The 21,405-nt window shown below is 36.9% G+C and overlaps 1 protein-coding gene across 1 annotated transcript in view; it reads left to right on the forward strand.

Moving 5' to 3' along the window:
• TTN (titin) overlaps positions 1-21,405 on the forward strand; it is a 277,219-nt gene that overhangs the window by 173,146 nt on the left and 82,668 nt on the right. Inside the window, exons 207-241 of the mRNA XM_053907301.1 lie at positions 23-165; positions 4,515-4,638; positions 5,168-5,434; positions 7,176-7,273; positions 7,917-8,085; positions 8,173-8,439; positions 8,540-8,806; positions 8,897-9,175; positions 9,267-9,675; positions 9,777-9,901; positions 10,003-10,269; positions 11,040-11,309; positions 11,400-11,702; positions 11,798-12,100; positions 12,386-12,573; positions 12,681-12,795; positions 12,890-13,174; positions 13,276-13,427; positions 14,117-14,264; positions 14,420-14,597; positions 14,988-15,109; positions 15,204-15,491; positions 15,601-15,897; positions 16,015-16,201; positions 16,660-16,775; positions 16,871-17,170; positions 17,368-17,667; positions 17,757-17,862; positions 17,963-18,159; positions 18,243-18,548; positions 18,645-18,923; positions 19,522-19,821; positions 19,935-20,237; positions 20,350-20,712; positions 21,033-21,335. Of these exons, the coding sequence (XP_053763276.1) occupies positions 23-165; positions 4,515-4,638; positions 5,168-5,434; positions 7,176-7,273; positions 7,917-8,085; positions 8,173-8,439; positions 8,540-8,806; positions 8,897-9,175; positions 9,267-9,675; positions 9,777-9,901; positions 10,003-10,269; positions 11,040-11,309; positions 11,400-11,702; positions 11,798-12,100; positions 12,386-12,573; positions 12,681-12,795; positions 12,890-13,174; positions 13,276-13,427; positions 14,117-14,264; positions 14,420-14,597; positions 14,988-15,109; positions 15,204-15,491; positions 15,601-15,897; positions 16,015-16,201; positions 16,660-16,775; positions 16,871-17,170; positions 17,368-17,667; positions 17,757-17,862; positions 17,963-18,159; positions 18,243-18,548; positions 18,645-18,923; positions 19,522-19,821; positions 19,935-20,237; positions 20,350-20,712; positions 21,033-21,335 (8,124 nt within the window). The remainder of the gene's footprint in view (positions 1-22; positions 166-4,514; positions 4,639-5,167; positions 5,435-7,175; positions 7,274-7,916; positions 8,086-8,172; positions 8,440-8,539; positions 8,807-8,896; positions 9,176-9,266; positions 9,676-9,776; positions 9,902-10,002; positions 10,270-11,039; positions 11,310-11,399; positions 11,703-11,797; positions 12,101-12,385; positions 12,574-12,680; positions 12,796-12,889; positions 13,175-13,275; positions 13,428-14,116; positions 14,265-14,419; positions 14,598-14,987; positions 15,110-15,203; positions 15,492-15,600; positions 15,898-16,014; positions 16,202-16,659; positions 16,776-16,870; positions 17,171-17,367; positions 17,668-17,756; positions 17,863-17,962; positions 18,160-18,242; positions 18,549-18,644; positions 18,924-19,521; positions 19,822-19,934; positions 20,238-20,349; positions 20,713-21,032; positions 21,336-21,405) is intronic.

The following is a 21,405-nucleotide window of genomic DNA, read 5'->3' on the forward strand; positions in this document are numbered from 1 at the left end:
CTGTTTCCTTCTTCTCGCCAAGCACGAGTAATTGGTCTTCTGAGACCTCTGAAGGATGTCACAGTGACTGCAGGGGAAACAGCCACCTTTGACTGTGAGCTCTCTTATGAGGATATCCCAGTGGAATGGTATCTCAAAGGGAAGAAACTCGAGCCCAGCGATCAGGTAAAAGGCGGGCGCCTTGCCATGTCCTGCTCTTCTCTTTCTCTCATGTTCTCCAACTTCACTCGGATGTTCCTTGTTCTTTGCTCTTATGTCCCTTCCTCTTCCTTTCCCTTTCTCTTACCTACTCTAGCCTGATTTCTGCTTAAATTGAAAAGCAGATTCTTCACATCATTGTTGGATTTAATCTGTTGGTATTTTTATTGAAATGGAAATAAAAGTTTTAAATACAATAAGGTTTTAGTTTTTTGAGGAGAAGGCAAATGCTCATTAGCTATTAGTACTAGTTTGTTTGATTAACTGGAAGACAAGAGGGATCAAAAAGGCCTTTTGATTGGACGCCTTGCAACAACAGCCCACATTAAGTTTTGTGACTAATTCTCTCCGTGTTCTCTAGTGCTCTGCATATAAGGGGATTAAGAGGAGAAGATGGAAATTCCATTTCAGGCAGTTGATCAAGTGGTTGAGATAACTTCTGGGTAGACTTGCTCTTCAAGCATTTCTCCAAAGCTATTTTTAACCCTCAAGTGTTCTGAGCTGTGCAAATTCTGGAATGCCAAGTGGACTATTTACAGTGCAGCTGACAGTTGTGACAAGAAAGAGGGCTCAGAGGTTATCCACATATGTGAGCAAATACACATTAAGTTTTAGGAAATAACCAACTCTCAGTGTTAGCACTTCTATGTCCCAAATTTTCACTGTAAGTAAAAACTGAGGTGACTGTTCAGATAGACCTAAACTACCATTTACCTAAATTGAGCTATATATTCTGCCCCCCAAAACAGTGTGTTTATGTTATCCTGATAATTCTTCATTAATTTTGAGTTCTTAGAATAAAACTTTTAGAAAATGTCCAAAATGGGTTAGAAATAAAGCACAGGGAAGTACATTGTTCTATGACATTTTTTTTCAATATTTAAAAAATAATATCGAATGTGACAGCAAAGCTTCAATGCAAATCAAACTTCAAAGGTGTGAAGGCAAATAATTCAAAAAGGATTCAGTTTAACAAAGAGTCACAAGGTTGACTGAAGTAATAAGAAGGCAAATGCATTTGAATAACAGTAAATAGTAAAATAGTAAAAATAGTAAATAAATAGTAAAACAAACAAAAAATCATGTATTCTATCAAAGTCATTAAAGGAGAATTCTGTTAACAGTCACTGGGGAGACAAAGTCTTCTTGTTACACAGACAGTAATGATTAGTCGGTCTCCTTTTTTTGCTAAGGACAGAAAAAACAGCTGTACGTTCAAATGACCGTATGAGAATTAAGGTATATATGAGGAAACTTTCCCTACAGTGAGGTCTTCTAAATACTGAACTGGGTGAAGGAGTCATGTCCACCTTCAAGTTTGCTTTTTTTTTTGAAATGTACATTTGTCCTAATACGTGTAGTCTCATTGCTTTCATGTCCAAATGCAGAGAATTGGTTGCCTTTTCAAGATCCTTTCTATATCTGTAAACTCATGATTTGAATATAGGAACACTGCTTAAGGACAAATAATATTATACTTTTGCTACTAAGTATTTTTTGGTCAAATTAAGAGCTTTGTTTTATTAACAGATCAGTTCGCATTAGTTCTAATGTAAAAGCTCTACTATTTTATTTTGAAATGTAGATTCCTAAAAAATGTATCCACATTTCTTTTATTAAAAAAAGATTTTATATAGTATATATATATATATACACATACATACATGTATATAGTCACTAAACTTTTTTCTGGGAATAAAAGAGATCACCTTACTATAATTCTCTAGGGCTTCTTTGTGTCTCTCTTGGCATAGGAATTTTAATCCTTTATTTTAGCCACCCAAAATACTTCAGCTGTTTATGAACTTGCTCTTAAATTACTTACATGTCTCTTTATAAAAAAAAACTTTTGTTAATGTTTATTTATTTTTTGAGAGAGAGAGACAGAGTGTGAACAGGGGAGGGGCAGAGAGAGAGAGGGAGACGCAGAATCCGAAGCAGGCTCCAGGCTCTGAGCTGTCAGCGCAGAGCCTGATGCGGGAATTGAACTCACAAGCTGTGAGTCAGACGCTTAACTGAGCCACCCAGGCGCCCCTTATATGTCTCTTTTTTTTTTTTTTAATTTTTTTTTTTTTTTTTTCAACGTTTTTTATTTATTTTTGGGACAGAGAGAGACAGAGCATGAACGGGGGAGGGGCAGAGAGAGAGGGAGACACAGAATCAGAAACAGGCTCCAGGCTCCGAGCCATCAGCCCAGAGCCTGACGCGGGGCTCGAACTCACGGACCGCGAGATCGTGACCTGGCTGAAGTCGGACGCTTAACCGACTGCGCCAACCAGGCGCCCCTATATGTCTCTTTTTTAAAAGAACTTAAATATAAACTGTGAAGTCATAAAGTCATTTTATTACATTTTGCAGATTTTGTTTCAATTTAATTCAGGCCTTTCATTTTCAGTTTGCAAAATGTTTAGCCTCCAAAACTACACAAACCAAATACAGGTGATTGAAATAGAAAAAAAAAAAAAAAAAAAAATTTAGGGGCGCCTGGGTGGCTTAGTTGGTTAAGTGTCCATCTCTTGATATTGGATCAGATCATGATCTCCTGGTCATGAGACTGAGCCCTGTGTTGGGCTCTGCGCTGAGTGTAGAGCCTGCTTGGTATTCTCTCTCCCTCTGCCCCTCCCCTGCTCACTTGCTCACTCTCTCTCTCAAAATAAATCACTTAAAAAAAAAAGAAAGAAAACATTTTATAGAAAAAACAGTTGTGTTTCCTGCCCCACCTTGGCCATTAGTGCAGGAAGGCACTACTAGTCCTAACTGGGCCTTTGATAATTATGTATTTAAACTTTAACAGCATGGTCAGAGTCATAATGCCTATTATAGCAATATGCACCTACTAAAGGTTAACAATATTGTAAAAGGATAATCTCTAATATTATCCATGGAAACAGAAACCACCACAAAATCATCAGCTTAGTTTTTCCTTTTTTAACATAATCAAAGTACACTGTATATGAGTTACTTATTGAGAACTGTGTTCTGAGACAAGTTCTTGGTAACAGAGTATTCTAAAGTATCCTCAGAGGAATTTAAATGATAAAATAATGTGTAAACAGAGAAGCTATATCTGTGGATGGGTTGGGATCTGAAATACTTTAAAAGAATAGCCTAACACACAGTACAAAATTTATATTCAAATTTATATTGAAACATCATTACAAAAACAATTTTTTCCCATTCAAGCACCATGTTGAATAAGTAGCTATGTTATTAAGACATATCTTAATTACCTTCTCCTATCTGTTTGTTTTCCCTTATTATGTCTTTGACCTGTTCTCAATTATTAAGGTAGTTTTATTAATAGCCATGCCCAGCTCTTAATTAAGAAAAATCTTCATATGAAACTTTATTCCTGACTCTTTCATTCACACCAGCATAATAAATAGTTTCACTGGTAAAAAATGTTTACATTATTCGTAACTCTAAATGAACTCTTAAGTGGTGCAGAATGAATCCCAATGACAGGGCACAGCATCTCACAGACTTTCATAGAAGAAACTCTGATTGTCGTATTGTGATTACTGTCAGGATGGCCCTGTCTGTAGCCTGATTTCCAATTGTATAAGCCACATTTATGGGACCTAATGGCAGTCCATATCAAGGTGGTGTATTCTTTTTGGACAATTCATTTTCCTACAGACTTCTTCCTCAAACCATCAAAGGTTGCATTTACAACAAGAATTTATCATCCAAATATTAACAGCAATGGCAGTATTTGTCTTGATAGTCTAAGATCACAGGATTGTGAATTAATTTTTTCCTTTCCTTTAATTATTTAGCTTCTCTAAGTTCATATATATATATATATATACATATACATATATACATACATATATATACATATATACATATACACATATACATATATATACATATGTGTGTGTGTGTGTGTGTATATATATATATATATATATATATATATATATATATATATAAAGGCTCAGTGGCAGAATGGATGAAAATATTTATCTATATAAATATATACACATAAGTATAAACAGAAAATTTCCTAGGCATTTCAACATAAAAGGCCACCTAGTAATTATGTAAGGCAACTATGAAAGCCTAAAACTTCCTTAAAAGATTCCAAACTACTGGTTAAAATCATTTTCAAAGGCATATGTGCTGTATATATGATTATAAAACAACTTGGAAAGCACTATTCTAAACTGTTGACTAAGTGAATTAAATATATATATATATATATATATATATATATATAGAGAGAGAGAGAGAGAGAGAGAGAGAGAGAGAGAGAGAGAGAATTGCTATTTCATATAGTCTTAAACTGCACTTTTTTCAAAAAAAAAAAATAGGTGGTCCCACGTTCAGAAGGAAGAGTTCATACACTTACTCTGAGGGATGTAAAGTTAGAAGATGCTGGAGAAGTCCAACTGAGAGCAAAAGATTTCAAAACTCATGCCAACCTCTTTGTGAAAGGTAATTACAAGGTTTATTTTCAAAAACGTGGTATAATGTGGAGGTTCATAAATAATGTCAACTCTCAATTTTCTTTTTATGATTAGTTCCATAGATCATTAAAATCCACCAAAGATCCAAATTTTATTTTTTGGCCTAACAAATTAGGTCACAGACTGTAAAAGAAAAAAAAAAAAAAGTCAAAATGGACTAGAATGTGTTTTACTTCCTCCCAACTGTTTATGTTGCATTCAATAAATGGCTAGAGGAAGAATTATTATCAAACTAGGTATCTATCACTTCATTAATCAAGATTTGGCCATTATTTCCTTGATGTTTCATACTTTTTAAAACAACACCTTTCCTCTGTATGTACAAATAATGGTGAAACATCATTATTAGAGGAAACCATCCAAGTGGAATCAAAACTTGCAAATGAAATTGAAAAACAGGAAAAGCTCTGGCGATATCAGAAGAAAGTTGAGGAGGTGCTCAAACTCTTGGAGAAGGAAAGGAGAAATACCTTGGCTAATTAGTGTGATTCTTTCAGAACCCCCCGTTGAGTTCACTAAGCCTCTTGAGGACCAGACGGTCGAAGAAGAAGCCACCGCAGTATTGGAATGTGAAGTATCCAGAGAAAATGCTAAGGTGAAATGGTTCAAAAATGGGACAGAAATCCTCAAAAGCAAGAAGTATGAAATTGTTGCTGATGGCAGGGTCAGAAAACTTATTATACATGGCTGTACCCCAGAAGATATTAAAACATACACTTGTGATGCTAAGGATTTTAAGACTTCCTGTAACCTGAATGTCGTGCGTAAGTATTCTTCTGACATGGGACTTTTCATTTGCAACTCTTTGATAACAACAAAAAAACCAGCACTTTTTGCATGCCCTTCTTGGCCTAACTGTATTTCTTGGCAACTTATGGTATCGATACTGACCTAACATGATCTTTATGTGTTTAAAAAAAAAAAAAAGGAAAGAAAAGTTCTATTACATCTAGTCTGATAAGGACATATCGATCACTTTCACTATGTTTCTGACCAGGGGGTAAGGCTACTGTAGGAATATTCTGAAACAGATAAGGACAAATTGAATGAAAGAGACAAGAAAAGAGTCATGATTTTAAAAAAAAAAAAAAGGAAAGAAAGAGAAGAAAGAAAGAAAGAAAGAAAGAAAGAAAGAAAGAAAGAAAGAAAAGAAAAGAAAAGAAAAGAAAGGAAAGCAATTTCTACTTGGAAAGAATGAATTCTCAGATGTCAGGAACAACTAGAAAATGAGTACGAAATTTCAGTTTGAGTAGGAGCACGCTAAGGTCTGCTGTAATATGACATAGCCCACTCACATAATACTATCTCTGAAAATAAGAAAGGATAATAAGAAGGAGCAAAGCCTGGATTCTTGGAGTCCTGTGAATGAAGAGGAATCTAATGGTTGTTAACATTACTTCTTCCTCTGGTGAAAAATACAACATCTCTTTTCCAAATGTCACATGCTAGTTCATTTTCTTCATTCATTCATTTGTCTGGTGATAACATTTTCAATGTATATTTTTGTGCAATTGCTGTTGTTTAGTTTAGTTGCTTCTCATCTGTCAACAGCTACAAAATAGTGGCTTTGATTGTGCTTCCATGTATCTTGTATTGTTTTATTCTTTCCACTTTGTGGTTGTTCTGCTTTAGCTTATGACAGAGTAGTTTCTTGGGTCTCCTTCTTCCCTTTGTCATCTGTTTTGTCACCACTCCAAGAAAGCTCAGCCACACTGAGCATGTCTTCAAACCTATTGGCCAGCATTTGTGTCCCAGAATTTCACTGATCAAGAACAATCATCCTTGGGAGGACTCACAAGGAGCCCTAAAAGAAGGAGGGGCAAAGGGCAGCTCTCTGATCCTATACATTTGCTGACTTAATTCTGGAGATAAATGAAACAAGAGATGTGAAAAACCAAATTACCCTCCCATACAAAACACATTGCTTTGTTGCACTAATAGATTTCATGCCTGTCTTATGTGTGAACATCTTTGAAGATGAAAGAAAACAAAAAAAGCTAAGTGTGTGTGACTTCAATTGCAGACTGACTCATGCCTCTTAGCCATAAACAAGACTAGTAATAGCACTTCAAGCTGCATTATCATTGAATTCTGCTAATTTCTTAAAGATTACGTTGCCTGCCTTAAATAAAATAATGTTTCTTTGCTACCGGTGTTTCCTTCGACAATATCAACTTTCAACTCTGGAAGAGTATCAATGGGAATTTTTCTTTCAGTTATTCAGAAGAACTGAGTTCATTATTGATTGATAGATAACAGATATAGATATATAATGAGTTGAACATGTAGCATGCAATATAATTTCATGAAAACTACAGAGATATGTAAAAAATAAAAGCAAAGTATCATACCTGAATGGCAGCTCCAAGTGCTTTCAAAATCTGTTGTAACCTATTAAAATGGAAAGGTCCTGCAAAAGACTAACTTTATCTTAATATGCACCACAGTAATGTTAGAGTAAATTCTAGAAGTCCCATTTTGAATTCTGATGACCTTCTCTTACAGCTCCTCATGTGGAATTCTTAAGACCACTCACTGATCTTCAAGTTAAAGAAAAAGAAATGGCTCGGTTTGAGTGTGAAATTTCCCGAGAAAATGCTAAGGTCTGTGATTGTATGGTTGCTATCTTGTATTGTCATATGCCTTTACTTTTAGTCTAGCCAAAATGGAAAAAAAAAAAAAAAAAGAGTGAATCAAACTTACCTCTGATAATCACTTTACTTTTAAATTAAAGATTGTCACTTTGGTATGAAATACATACTTGATTTAATTGTTTTCTTTTTAGTATTATTCATTTACTATTACTTGACAAACAATGGACTCACAATCAGGAGACTCAGATATTATTGGTTTGGGCCATATGGAATTGCTATTTTCTTAGGCTAAGAATAAATATCTGCAATTTCATGCCTCATTTACTACTGTTGTCTCAGTTCACACATCCTGAAAACAAAGAGTTAGTGTGCATGATATCTAAAACCCTCTGTGACTCTCAACTTACATGATCCTATTATCTTTAATAACTGATAATAGTTCACTTAACAATAACTGAAGAAATTTCTTCTTGTCCTTTTGGGTTTAGGTTGTATTTGCATTTACCACTTTGGTTCTTCTTTACACCATAGTTTTGTTGTTTTCAAAAAAACTCAGAATCCTAGTTCCTCTTAAGGACACATATGTGAAGGAACCAAAAAAAAAAAAAAAAAAAAAAACCCTGAGAAAAGTATCTATTTACCTTAAATATAGGTTCACTGGTTTAAAGATGGTGCTGAAATTAAAAAGGGCAAAAAATATGACATCATATCTAAGGGAGCAGTGCGCATTCTTGTCATCAACAAATGTCTACTGAATGATGAGGCAGAATATTCCTGTGAAGTAAGGACAGCAAGAACTTCTGGCATGCTGACCGTACTAGGTAAGAATAAAGTCTTTCTTTGGAGAGGTATACGTTTCAAGAAAAAAAAAAAATCAGTTTAACTCAATGTTCTTGTTATTCTTGTAGAAGAAGAAGCTGTCTTTACAAAAAATCTTAGCAACGTTGAAGTTAGTGAAACAGACACTATAAAGCTGGTTTGTGAAGTCTCCAAGCCTGGAGCAGAAGTGATTTGGTACAAAGGGGATGAAGAGATCATTGAAACAGGAAGGTATGAAATACTTACGGATGGACGAAAGAGAATCCTGATCATTCAGAACGCTCACCTTGAGGATGCTGGCAACTACAACTGCCGACTCCCAAGTTCTCGAACTGATGGCAAAGTCAAAGTACATGGTATGAAAATCACAATAAATAATATTCTAAGAATTCATACTTGATGTATATAAGGTGCAAATGCTGAAGTTTTTAATACCTCACAACCGCTTCTTTCCAGAACTTGCTGCTGAATTTATCTCAAAGCCTCAAAATCTTGAAATACTTGAAGGAGAAAAGGCCGAATTTGTCTGCTCTATATCAAAGGAAAGCTTTGAAGTCCAGTGGAAGAGGGATGATAAGACACTTGAATCTGGAGACAAATATGACATTATTGCTGATGGCAAAAAGAGGATCCTAGTTGTGAAAGATGCCACATTACAAGACATGGGCACTTATGTAGTCATGGTTGGGGCCGCCAGAGCAGCAGCTCACTTGACAGTAATTGGTAAGTTTGTTTTGTTCCTTGGGTTTACTTATGTTTGTCTCTACCACCTTGGTCCTTCTTCATACTATGAGAATTGTTGGTTGCTTTCAGAAAAACTCAGGATCGTAGTTCCTCTTAAGGACACCCGTGTAAAGGAACAACAGGAAGTCATCTTCAACTGTGAAGTCAATACAGAAGGTGCCAAAGCCAAATGGTTCAGAAATGAAGAGGCCATCTTTGATAGTTCAAAATACATTATTCTCCAAAAAGACCTGGTTTACACACTCCGAATTAGAAACGCACAATTAGATGACCAAGCCAACTATAGTGTGTCTCTGACCAATCACAGAGGTGAAAATGTTAAGAGTGCAGCTAATCTGATAGTAGAAGGTAAGTCACTTATGTGGCATTAAGGAGTTTTTAAGTCAATGTCTATTATGAAAATAGTTAAAATCAACATTATTCTTCTCCTTTATAACAGAGGAAGACCTTAGGATTATTGAGCCTCTTAAAGATATTGAAACAATGGAGAAGAAATCTGTCACATTCTGGTGCAAGGTGAATCGTCTCAACGTAACACTGAAGTGGACCAAAAATGGAGAAGAGGTGGCTTTCGACAACCGTGTTTTATACAGAATTGATAAATATAAACACTCTCTAATCATTAAAGACTGTGGCTTCCCAGATGAGGGTGAATACATTGTTACTGCTGGACAAGATAAATCTGTTGCTGAGCTTCTGATCATAGAAGCCCCGACAGAATTTGTAGAACACTTAGAAGACCAGACAGTCACTGAGTTTGATGATGCAGTCTTCTCCTGCCAGCTGTCCAGAGAGAAAGCAAATGTGAAATGGTACAGAAATGGGAGAGAAATCAAAGAAGGCAAAAAGTAAGTGGAAGCTTCTTAATCTCTATTTCTGTAACTATTACACATTTGACAATTTAGTGATCATTATGCAAGCTAACCAATAATTCAATCTCTTCTCTTAGATACAAATTTGAAAAAGATGGAAGTATACACCGACTCATTATCAAAGATTGCAGGCTGGATGATGAATGTGAATATGCTTGTGGAGTAGAAGACAGAAAATCTCGAGCTAGACTTTTTGTGGAAGGTACACACTGAGTGAAAGGACAATTTTAATATTAGCACCAGTTTTTAAAGGTTGTGAACCCAAATATGAACATGTTTGTATTCATTTTGCATTTTTTTCAGAAATCCCTGTTGAGATCATCAGGCCTCCCCAAGATATTCTTGAAGCCCCTGGTGCTGATGTTGTCTTTTTGGCTGAGCTCAACAAAGATAAGGTGGAAGTCCAGTGGCTAAGAAATAACATGGTTGTTGTTCAGGGTGACAAACATCAGATGATGAGTGAAGGAAAGATACACAGGTTACAGATTTGTAATATTCAACCTCGTGACCAGGGTGAATACAGATTTATTGCCAAAGACAAAGAAGCCAGAGCTAAGCTTGAACTGGCAGGTAAATGCCTTTCTTTTATTTTCAAATATCCTCACAATATCACAGATGCATTGTAAGTTTCAGATTTTGCAATTAATGAGGTAATGCCTGTGAAAGCCTTTAATTTCTGTTAGGCTCCACCCACATGTGACTATTCTAATTTCTCTTACCACAAGGGTGTCCTGAGTAAGAGGTAATTGATAGCATTTTTCTTTACTTGCCAGAACCTTGAACAGTTCCTGGCACATGGTGGCTGTTCATTAGTACCTAGAATTGACATAGTACCTTGAAAGTCATCCCCAAAAACCTGGACTTAGGGCAAACTCAGGTTTCTTCTATTTTCCAAACCCCATGGAGCCTCTTAGGTCTGTTTTCATCCTGATTCAAGCTTCCAAGGCATCCTTATTGGTTGACATTATGAAAAAGCCATTAGTGTTCCTCTTGTACCTAGGTAGTTTGTCTGGTTTATCCCTAAGTATGACACGCCCACTTCACAAAAACAAACATGTTTTGTACTATGTTTAGTTCTCCATTATTAATTTTGGCAAAGAATGGAGATTTTATGGATGATATAAAAATCATCCTTAATCCTCTGTTTTCAAGTCTGACAATTTGCAAAATAAGCCATGAGAACTCTAAGTCAGTCAGTGTTCTGTGCTAGAAAGTTACTGTGATATATTTCCAAGGTTGTATCACTGATATTTGCTAACAAATGCATAGTAAAGAAGCTATGGTGTAACTGGACTACAACATATAAGTCAAAAGCATTCACGTGTTATTTTTCTCACCAGCTGCACCTAAAATCAAGACAGGCGATCAAGATCTTGTGGTTGATGTTGGCCAGCCTCTGACAATGGTGGTGCCCTATGATGCCTACCCTAAAGCAGAAGCCGAGTGGTTTAAAGAAAATGAAGCTCTGTCTTCAAAAACTGTTGATACTACAGCTGAACAAACTTCTTTCAGAATTTTAGAAGCTAAGAAAGGAGACAAAGGAAGGTATAAAATTGTGCTTCAGAACAAACATGGAAAAGCAGAAGCATTCATCAATTTAAAAGTTATTGGTAAGCCCTTAAATCACTTGGGACTTGATTGGCAAAGCACAATTAAAAGCATGACAGCACACTAAAAAAATTTGTATATGTGCATTTCAGATGTTCCAGGGCCAGTTCGCAACTTAGAAGTGACAGAAACATTTGATGGTGAAGTAAGCCTTGGTTGGGAAGAACCATTAACTGATGGCGGAAGCAAAATCATAGGTTATGTTGTTGAAAGACGTGACATCAAAAGAAAGACCTGGGTTCTGGCCACTGACCGTGCAGATAGTTGTGAGTTCACTGTCACTGGACTACAGAAAGGCGGAGTTGAGTACCTGTTCCGTGTCAGTGCAAGAAACAGAGTTGGCACTGGTGAACCAGTAGAAACTGACAATCCTGTAGAAGCAAGGAGTAAATATGGTAAGAAGTTTTTAAGTAAATTGCAAACTAGCTTATCTTTGCTTTTATCTCTGATTTAACCCGAAACCTATGTTTTCTTCTTTGATGAAATCCAGATGTTCCAGGCCCTCCTTTGAATGTAACCATCACTGACATAAATAGATTTGGGGTTTCACTGACATGGGAACCGCCAGAGTATGATGGAGGAGCTGTGATCACAAACTACGTTATTGAATTGAGAGACAAGACTTCTATCAGATGGGACACTGCCATGACAGTAAGAGCTGAAGATCTATCTGCAACTGTCACTGATGTGGTAGAAGGACAGGAGTATAGTTTCCGGGTCAGAGCCCAAAACCGCATTGGAGTTGGAAAACCAAGTGCAGCCACACCTTTTGTCAGAGTTGCTGATCCAATTGGTAAGCTCATCAAAACAAGGAAATAATTACTTCATGAAATCCATAAATTAAGTCTATTAATTAAAATAAATTGGAGTTAATGAAAAGATAGAACATCAGAAAGATGTGAGCAAAATCATAGAAATCCAGGCTGTGCCTATCATAGAAATCCAGGCTGTGCCTACTTTTACTCAGTGAATTCAGTAAACCTGCTATTTTAATGCAGATGATAGCAATGGTTACACGTTATCTTAACAAACTGTTACTGAATTCAATGGTATGTTCCAACTCTTTCTTCCATTCCAGAGAGACCAAGTCCTCCTGTGAACCTAAAATCCTCAGATCAGACTCAGTCATCAGTTCAGCTCACATGGGAACCTCCTCTGAAAGATGGAGGAAGTCCAATATTGGGTTATATAATTGAGCGATGTGAAGAAGGAAAAGATAATTGGATTCGTTGCAATATGAAACTTGTCCCTGAACTGACTTACAAGGTAGGGAGCTTATATCTAAAAAAAATATTCAATGTATGATCATGGACTTAAATGTATGTGTGTGTGTGTGTGTGTATTTTTCTTACAACTATTGATTCATACTTTAGGTTACTGGATTACAAAAAGGAAATAAATATTTATATCGAGTATCTGCAGAAAATGAAGCTGGTGTTTCAGATCCATCTGAAATTCTTGGTCCTCTAACTGCTGATGATGCATTTGGTAAGTGGATATTTTATTTTTAGATTTAATAGCTTAATATACTTAATAGCCTTAAATATAGTGCTGGAGACTCATTAATTTTTCTTTTTGGTAGCTGAACCAACAATGGACTTAAGTGCATTTAAAGATGGTCTAGAAGTTATTGTCCCGAATCCTATCAAGATCCTGGTTCCAAGTACAGGCTATCCAAGGCCAACTGCAACCTGGTCTTTTGGAGATAAAGTACTAGAAGCAGGGGACCGTGTGAAAATGAAAACCTTATCTGCCTATGCTGAACTTGTCATTTCTCCAAGTGAACGTCCAGACAAGGGCATTTATACACTGAAATTAGAAAATCCCGTAAAAGCAATTTCTGGGGAAATTGACGTCAATGTGATTGGTAAGGAACTAAACTTTTGTTACATATGGTGATTTGACAGTATTAACAAATATTGGTTCAATCTATTACCGATATTGATTTTGGACTACCTTTTTTTTCAGCTCGCCCAAGTGCACCCAAAGAACTGAAATTTGATGAGATAACCAAGGACTCAGTACATTTGACTTGGGAACCACCAGATGATGATGGAGGGAGTCCATTAACTGGATATGTTGTTGAAAAGCGAGAAGTCAGCCGGAAAACATGGACTAAAGTGAGTTTTGAGCAGCAATGCAACTCACAGAAAAAAGAGTGGGGGGAATCCCAGAATGCTGGGATGCCATGCACAGTTTACATGGTTTAAATTTACCTTGCTGAAAAAGACCCAAAAACTTCTCTTAAATGCCTTGATGCTAATGCTTCTTGAGGTAGTTCAACCAAGATTTGGTATAACTACCTTATTTTGTGCCTTACCAAATTTTCTACTGTTTGCTAAAAAATAAAATTACCTATTCACTTGGTACCTGATGAGTATCCAGTGTGCCCTATGAAACGATCAGCCATTCTAAGGACACTAAGTATTTAACTCCCTGGTCATCAAACTTCTCACTCCACTAGATTATCTTAGTTGGCCCAATCTACCATTTGTTTTCTCTTCAGTTTATTACTGTTATTTATTCATTTCTCATTATTGTTTTTTACCTTGATTTAAAAGCATATTTCTAATAACCAAGCTGGTGGAAAGAACCAATACCTTATTTGACACCTTTTTAATGTGTATAAGTTATGAAAGTCTCACCTTAATATAAGGTTCAAATATTGTGTCTTACTCTGCAAATTTTTCCCTAGTGTAAAATTAATAACCCTTACCATTAAAAAAATTTTCCATTTGTATCACTGCTTGTCGTAAAAATCTTTGACTCAGGCTTTTGAGAAACGAGTAATTATATTTCTTTGTCCCAGGTTATGGACTTTGTGCCTGACCTAGAATTCACAGTTCCTGATCTTGTTCAAGGGAAAGAATATTTATTTAAAGTCTGTGCTCGTAACAAGTGTGGCCCAGGAGAACCTGCTTATGTTGATGAACCTGTAAATATGTCAGCTCCTGCAAGTGAGTACATTCTTGATGGTTGCTTATGGAGCCTCTTGTTACCTTTTTTTGCTTTGAGACCAGGAGTCGAATTTATGGGGGAACGGCAGGGGCAGGCAATATGGAGATTTCATAGATGGCCTATCTAACACTGACTCTCTTTAAAATGTTTATAGCGGTACCTGACCCACCAGAGAACGTTAAATGGAGAGATAGAACAGCCAACAGCATCTTCCTAACATGGGATCCACCTAAATATGATGGTGGTTCACGCATCAAAGGATATATAGTTGAAAAATGTCCACGTGGTTCGGATCGATGGGTTGCCTGTGGGGAACCAGTTGCAGACACAAAGTAGGGTTTTTGTTTGTTTTTAATATAATCTGTTGTCAAATTGGCTTACATACAACACCCAGTGCTCATTCCAACAAGTGCACAGAGTAGGTTTTTATAATTATTTGACACAAGAGTAAATGTTTCATCTTACTAAAATTAGTGTTTTTCTTTTAGAAAATCTATTAGTTTTTTTCATTGATAATTCCTCTGGTGTGCTTGTCCGACTTTAAAGAGTGCTACTGAACTTATCCCCTACCCAAGGTGTTCATTAGTTATAATACTGAAGCAATCCAGAATTAATTTAAGGAATAAATAGTGTTATACGAAGAGAAGGTATGAATTTTAGAAAGATCATATAAAACAGGTTGTGTGCATTATAGTAAAATATACCATTTTATTTTCTGATAGAATGGAAGTAACAGGTCTTGAAGAAGGCAAATGGTATGCCTACCGCGTGAAGGCCCTGAACAGGCAAGGTGCTAGCAAACCAAGCAAACCCACAGATGAAATCCAGGCTGTGGATACACAGGGTATTTATTTTTGGTTTTTGTATTATTAACCAGGCCTCTGCTTTTAATTTTGTTTGAGCTTGCTAACATTATAAATCATCTTTTCCAATTTCAGAGGCTCCAGAAATTTTCCTTGATGTGAAGCTCCTTGCTGGTCTCACTGTAAAAGCAGGAACTAAAATTGAACTTCCTGCCACTGTAACTGGAAAACCTGAACCTAAAATAACTTGGACAAAAGCCGATATGCTTCTGAAGCAGGACAAAAGAATCACCATTGAAAATGTTCCTAAAAAATCCACAGTGACCATCATTGATAGTAAGAGAAGTGACACTGGCACATACATCATCGAGGCTGTCAACGTCTGTGGTCGGGCCACTGCTGTGGTAGAAGTGAACGTCTTAGGTAAGAGAGGCCATCATTTAAAAAATGCGCAGACTCATTTCAGTTACTTTTAAAAATAAAACATGATTTTTTAAATGATTTTTTCCTGAGTGTATAATGTCATCCACAGACAAACCTGGACCACCAGCTGCTTTTGACATCACAGAAGTGACCAATGAGTCATGTCTTCTAACATGGAACCCCCCACGAGATGATGGTGGATCTAAAATCACAAACTATGTTGTGGAGAGAAGAGCAACTGACAGTGAAGTGTGGCACAAGCTCTCATCAACTGTCAAGGATACAAACTACAAGGCAACCAAATTAACACCCAACAAAGAATACATCTTCAGAGTTGCTGCAGAAAACATGTATGGTGTTGGTGAACCAGTTCAGGCTACTCCAGTAACAGCTAAATATCCATTTGGTAAGTTTCTCTTTAATAAGTTGGCCAAAAATTTTTAAAAAGATACTCGTGTCAAACTTGGATTTGGGTGTCATATTTATATATAGGGCATATAACACATCGTTATCCTACCTATAGATCCACCTGGACCTCCAACTCGCCTAGAACCTTCTGATATCACTAAGGATGCAGTTACTCTCACATGGTGTGAGCCAGACGATGATGGAGGAAGCCCAATCACTGGATACTGGGTTGAAAGATTAGATCCTGATACTGATAAATGGGTTAGATGCAATAAAATGCCAATAAAGGACACAACATATAGGTATGTCCAATATCTCCATCAAGGTGTTAAGACAGCAGTATACACAATTTTTAATTCTCAAGCATTCATTTTGATTACAAATTCTTATATATTAACCATAACATTTTAAATTATTTGTACTTATATTTTGTATTACCACATGATCTAAGAAATGATATAAATTCCATTCAAGGGCACATTTCTTAATTTCCTACTATAAAATATTAACTTTCTGTGAGTTTCAAAGTGTTTGGTCTTCCAGTATATTATGATCATGATTTTTTATAGATCTTAGAATTACATTAGTACATTCAATCAAATCGAAAGTTAAAAGGCAATTTTAAAATTATATTGAAATATTTTCAGTTAAATTTCCAAATCAGTTTTTCACAATTTAAATAAATTAGTTCCTTCCATGTAAAATACATAGAGGCTTCTGCTTATCATGGTATTCAACTCATACTTTGTCCCTAATTCAGAGTGAAAGGTCTCACCAATAAGAAAAAATACAGATTCCGTGTGTTGGCTGAAAATCTTGCCGGACCTGGAAAACCAAGCAGATCAACTGAACCAATCTTAATAAAGGATCCAATAGGTATTGTTTATATATTTTTATGTGGTCATTTTGAAGCTTATATTAACTCCTTTTTTGACAAACCTAAATCATGGTTTCATTTCATTGGTTTGCAGATCCTCCATGGCCTCCTGGAAAACCAACTGTGAAAGATGTAGGCAAAACATCATTGATGTTGAATTGGACAAAGCCAGAACATGATGGAGGGGCAAAGATTGAGTCTTATGTCATTGAAATGCTAAAGACTGGAACGGAGGACTGGGTCCGAGTGGCTGAAGGTGTTCCCACCACTCAGCATTTTCTCAAGGGTCTCATGGAAGGGCAGGAATACTCATTCCGAGTTAGAGCTGTGAACAAGGCTGGGGAAAGTGAGCCCAGCGAACCCAGTGACCCTGTGCTCTGCAGGGAAAAGCTGTGTAAGTCACTCTTGATGTTTAGTGTATATAAATTCCTCTAATGTAGGTCTGAGAACTACAGTATGAGAAAATATGAAAAACTCATAACTAGATTGCTTCATCATTGCTATGTGACTTCCTAGTGACTGCTAGAGAATTCAGTGAAGACTGAGTATTGGACAATAAAAAAATTGAATTTTTCTTTTTTTCTTCTTTAGATCCTCCATCACCACCTCGCTGGCTTGAAGTTATTAATATCACAAAAAATACAGCAGACCTCAAGTGGACAGTTCCTGAGAAAGACGGAGGGTCCCCCATCACCAACTATATCGTGGAAAAGAGAGATGTGAGGCGAAAAGGCTGGCAAACAGTGGACACAACTGTCAAGGACACCAAGTGCACAGTAACCCCACTGACAGAGGGCTCTTTATATGTGTTCCGAGTTGCTGCAGAAAATGCCATAGGACAAAGTGACTACTGTGAAGTTGAGGACTCTGTTCTGGCCAAAGACACCTTTAGTATGCTAACTTAATATTTGTGACACTGTTCGTACTGGATTATCATTTTTCCCTCTGTTTTTTCTAACTATTGAATGTTTTGCTTCCAGCCACCCCTGGACCACCCTATGCTCTGACAGTGGTTGATGTAACCAAGCGACATGTTGACCTGAAGTGGGAACCACCTAAAAATGATGGTGGAAGACCAATACAAAGGTAGAATTTTAATTAATTTACAAAGGATAATTTATACTCAGCTGAAAATTCTTAACTGTATTTTCTCTATTAACACTAATGAACTGCTTTATTTCAATAGATATATCATTGAGAAGAAAGAAAAGTTAGGTACCCGTTGGGTGAAAGCTGGAAAGACCTCAGGACCTGACTGTAACTTCAGAGTAACTGATGTCATTGAAGGAACAGAGGTCCAGTTTCAGGTTCGGGCAGAAAATGAAGCTGGAGTTGGTCACCCAAGCGAACCCACAGAAATCCTGTCAATTGAAGATCCAACAAGTAAGTAGTGTCAATTAAACAAAGGATATCATCTAGAGCTTGATGACGAGATTGTGGATGTGAATGTTTCACTCTTTTTTCAGGTCCTCCTTCACCTCCCCTTGATTTGCATGTGACTGATGCTGGGAGAAAGCACATCGCCATTGCCTGGAAGCCTCCAGAGAAAAATGGTGGAAGTCCTATTATAGGATATCATGTTGAAATGTGTCCGGTAGGCACTGAGAAATGGATGCGAGTTAATTCTCGCCCAATTAAAGACTTGAAATTCAAAGTTGAAGAAGGTGTTGTTCCTGACAAGGAGTATGTTCTGAGAGTGAGAGCTGTCAATGCTGTTGGTGTCAGTGAGCCATCTGAAATCTCTGAAAATGTGGTTGCCAAAGACCCAGACTGTAAGAACACAGTTTCTTTCAATTAATAAAACAGACTTTGCTTATCATACATTGCATTTTGACATATCTTTTTTTTCCTTTTTGGATATCTTACAGGCAAGCCAACAATTGATATGGAGACTCATGACATTGTTGTTATTGAAGGTGAAAAGTTAAGAATTCCTGTTCCCTTCAGAGCTGTCCCAGTTCCAACTGTTAGTTGGCATAAAGATGGCAAAGAAGTTAAAGCAAGTGACAGATTAACAATGAAGAATGATCATATCTCTGCACACCTCGAAGTTCCCAAGAGTGTCCATGCAGATGCTGGAGTTTATACCATTACACTAGAGAATAAGCTTGGCTCAGCAACTGCCTCAATCAATGTCAAAGTCATAGGTAATCAGTCTTTGATGAAATACAAGATATTATTCTTCACACATTGGGAAAATTAGTTAACTTTGTAGTGTTAGTATAAAGGGCTTCATGAGTTGGCTATTTGTAAACTAAATTGCTTCTCATATGGAAAGAAATCATCTGGAAAACAAGTAATTATAGAAATGAAATTGCTAGTTAAACTCTGATTAAACTAATTTACTTCTGTTGTAATTATTGGCATGTGAAGTACTAAATAAAAGATACAGCATACCCAAAGAATGTTTAAATTGCCAATATTCATTTATTAATTGTATTTGCATTTTTCCATAGTGTACTCACCAGGATTAGTAATACTTTCTGCCCCCTCCCACACAGATGATGTTTAAAAATTGGGTGGGGGTGATTTTCACTTAGAACAAAAACTCAGAGGAGTTACATATGTTTAGTAATTGGGGCCAATGACGCTAAATAGCCTTCAGCATAAGGCGGCAGAGGGGCGTTCCAGCACATCAAAGATTATCCCACCCAACAGGTGGATAGTCTCAGAGAAAGAAAGAGTGTACTTTTAACATGCTGACTTTTCAGATTACAATAATAATTATCACTTTATTTCTGATAGGCCTACCTGGACCATGCAAAGATATTAAAGCAAGTGACGTGACCAAGAGTTCTTGTAAATTAACCTGGGAACCTCCAGAATATGATGGTGGAAGCCCAATCCTTCATTATGTCCTGGAACGCAGAGAGGCTGGGAGAAGGACATACATACCAGTCATGTCTGGTGAGAACAAGCTGTCTTGGACTGTAAAAGATCTCATACCAAATGGTGAATACTTCTTCCGTGTTAAAGCTGTCAACAAGATTGGTGGAGGCGAATATATTGAACTGAAAAATCCGGTCATTGCTCAAGATCCAAAGCGTAAGTTGGGGCATGGATGTAACATAGCTAGGAATTAATATGCAGTTTTTTACTTAAAAAAAGATGGGTTTGTGCATGGGTACATATTAACCATTTTTTTCCTTATTGTTCAGAACCCCCTGATCCACCTGTAGATGTTGAGGTCCATAATCCTACAGCTAAAGCAATGACTATTACATGGAAGCCACCTTTGTATGATGGAGGGAGCAAAATAATGGGTTACATCATAGAGAAGATTGCTAAGGGTGAAGACAAATGGAAGAGATGCAATGAACACCTAGTACCAGTCCTGACCTATACAGCAAAAGGACTCGAAGAGGGAAAGGAATACCAGTTCAGAGTGCGAGCAGAAAATGCTGCTGGTATTAGTGAACCTTCTCGAGCCACTCCTCCAACCAAAGCTGTAGATCCTATTGGTAAGTTTTGTTTAATGGGGTTGCTGTTTGCCCGCGGCACAATCAAGGAGAATAATGTTTTGTCAATGTTTTGATCAGAATTGAGAACAATTATTGTTTTTAATCATTACAGATGCTCCAAAAGTCATTATGAGAACAAGCCTAGAAGTGAAACGAGGTGATGAAATAGAACTTGATGCAACTATTTCTGGGTCACCTTACCCGACTATTACGTGGCTAAAGGATGAAAAAGTTATTACACCAGAAGAAATTAAAAAGCGAGTAGAACCCACAATTAGGAGGAGGAAGGGTGAAGTTCAAGAAGAAGAACCATTTGTCCTGCCTCTAACACAACGTTTGAGTATCGACAACAGTAAAAAGGGAGAATCTCAGCTACGTGTCCGAGATTCTCTCCGACCTGACCATGGCCTGTATATGATCAAAGTTGAAAATGACCATGGTATCGCAAAAGCTCCTTGTACTGTCTGTGTGCTAGGTACGTAGGTAAAACTACACTTCTCAATGGAAGAAAGTCTATATGAAGAGTTTCAGTAAAACTTAAAAAAGGGGTTTTGGCAGGGGAGGTGGGGAAGGGGGATAAAAGAAGTAGGAAATAGCTTCAGCAAGTTATCCTCAGTCCCATTTTTCCTGCTGGCTATGTAAACAAAATCAACCCACCTTGGTATTTGTTAGCCATACAAAGACAGATGTAGAAAAAGCAGAAGTTTATGTTAAAGGGGCATGCTAACATTTACATTTTCCTTTGCAACCATTTCTACACAAAATTTTAATCACTGCTATCTTTTGAAATATTAGATACACCGGGGCCACCAATCAACTTTGTATTTGAAGATATTAGAAAGAACTCCGTCCTCTGTAAATGGGAACCACCCCTTGATGATGGTGGCAGTGAAATTATAAACTACACTTTGGAAAAGAAAGACAAGACAAAACCTGACTCAGAATGGATTATTGTCACTTCAACACTTAGACACTGCAAATATTCAGTGACAAAACTGATTGAAGGGAAAGAGTATCTCTTTCGTGTAAGAGCTGAAAATAGGTTTGGGCCTGGACCGCCATGTGTTTCAAAGCCATTTATAGCTAAAGATCCATTTGGTAAGGTTCTTTTAGCATCTACATTTTGCCTTTTATCATATGCAAGGGTATATTCATTATCATAGCTTAT

The sequence above is a fragment of the Panthera pardus genome, unplaced genomic scaffold (genome assembly GCF_024362965.1).
Source record: "Panthera pardus isolate Hobbes unplaced genomic scaffold, ASM2436296v1 HiC_scaffold_10, whole genome shotgun sequence".
NCBI classification, from domain to species: Eukaryota; Metazoa; Chordata; class Mammalia; order Carnivora; family Felidae; genus Panthera; species Panthera pardus.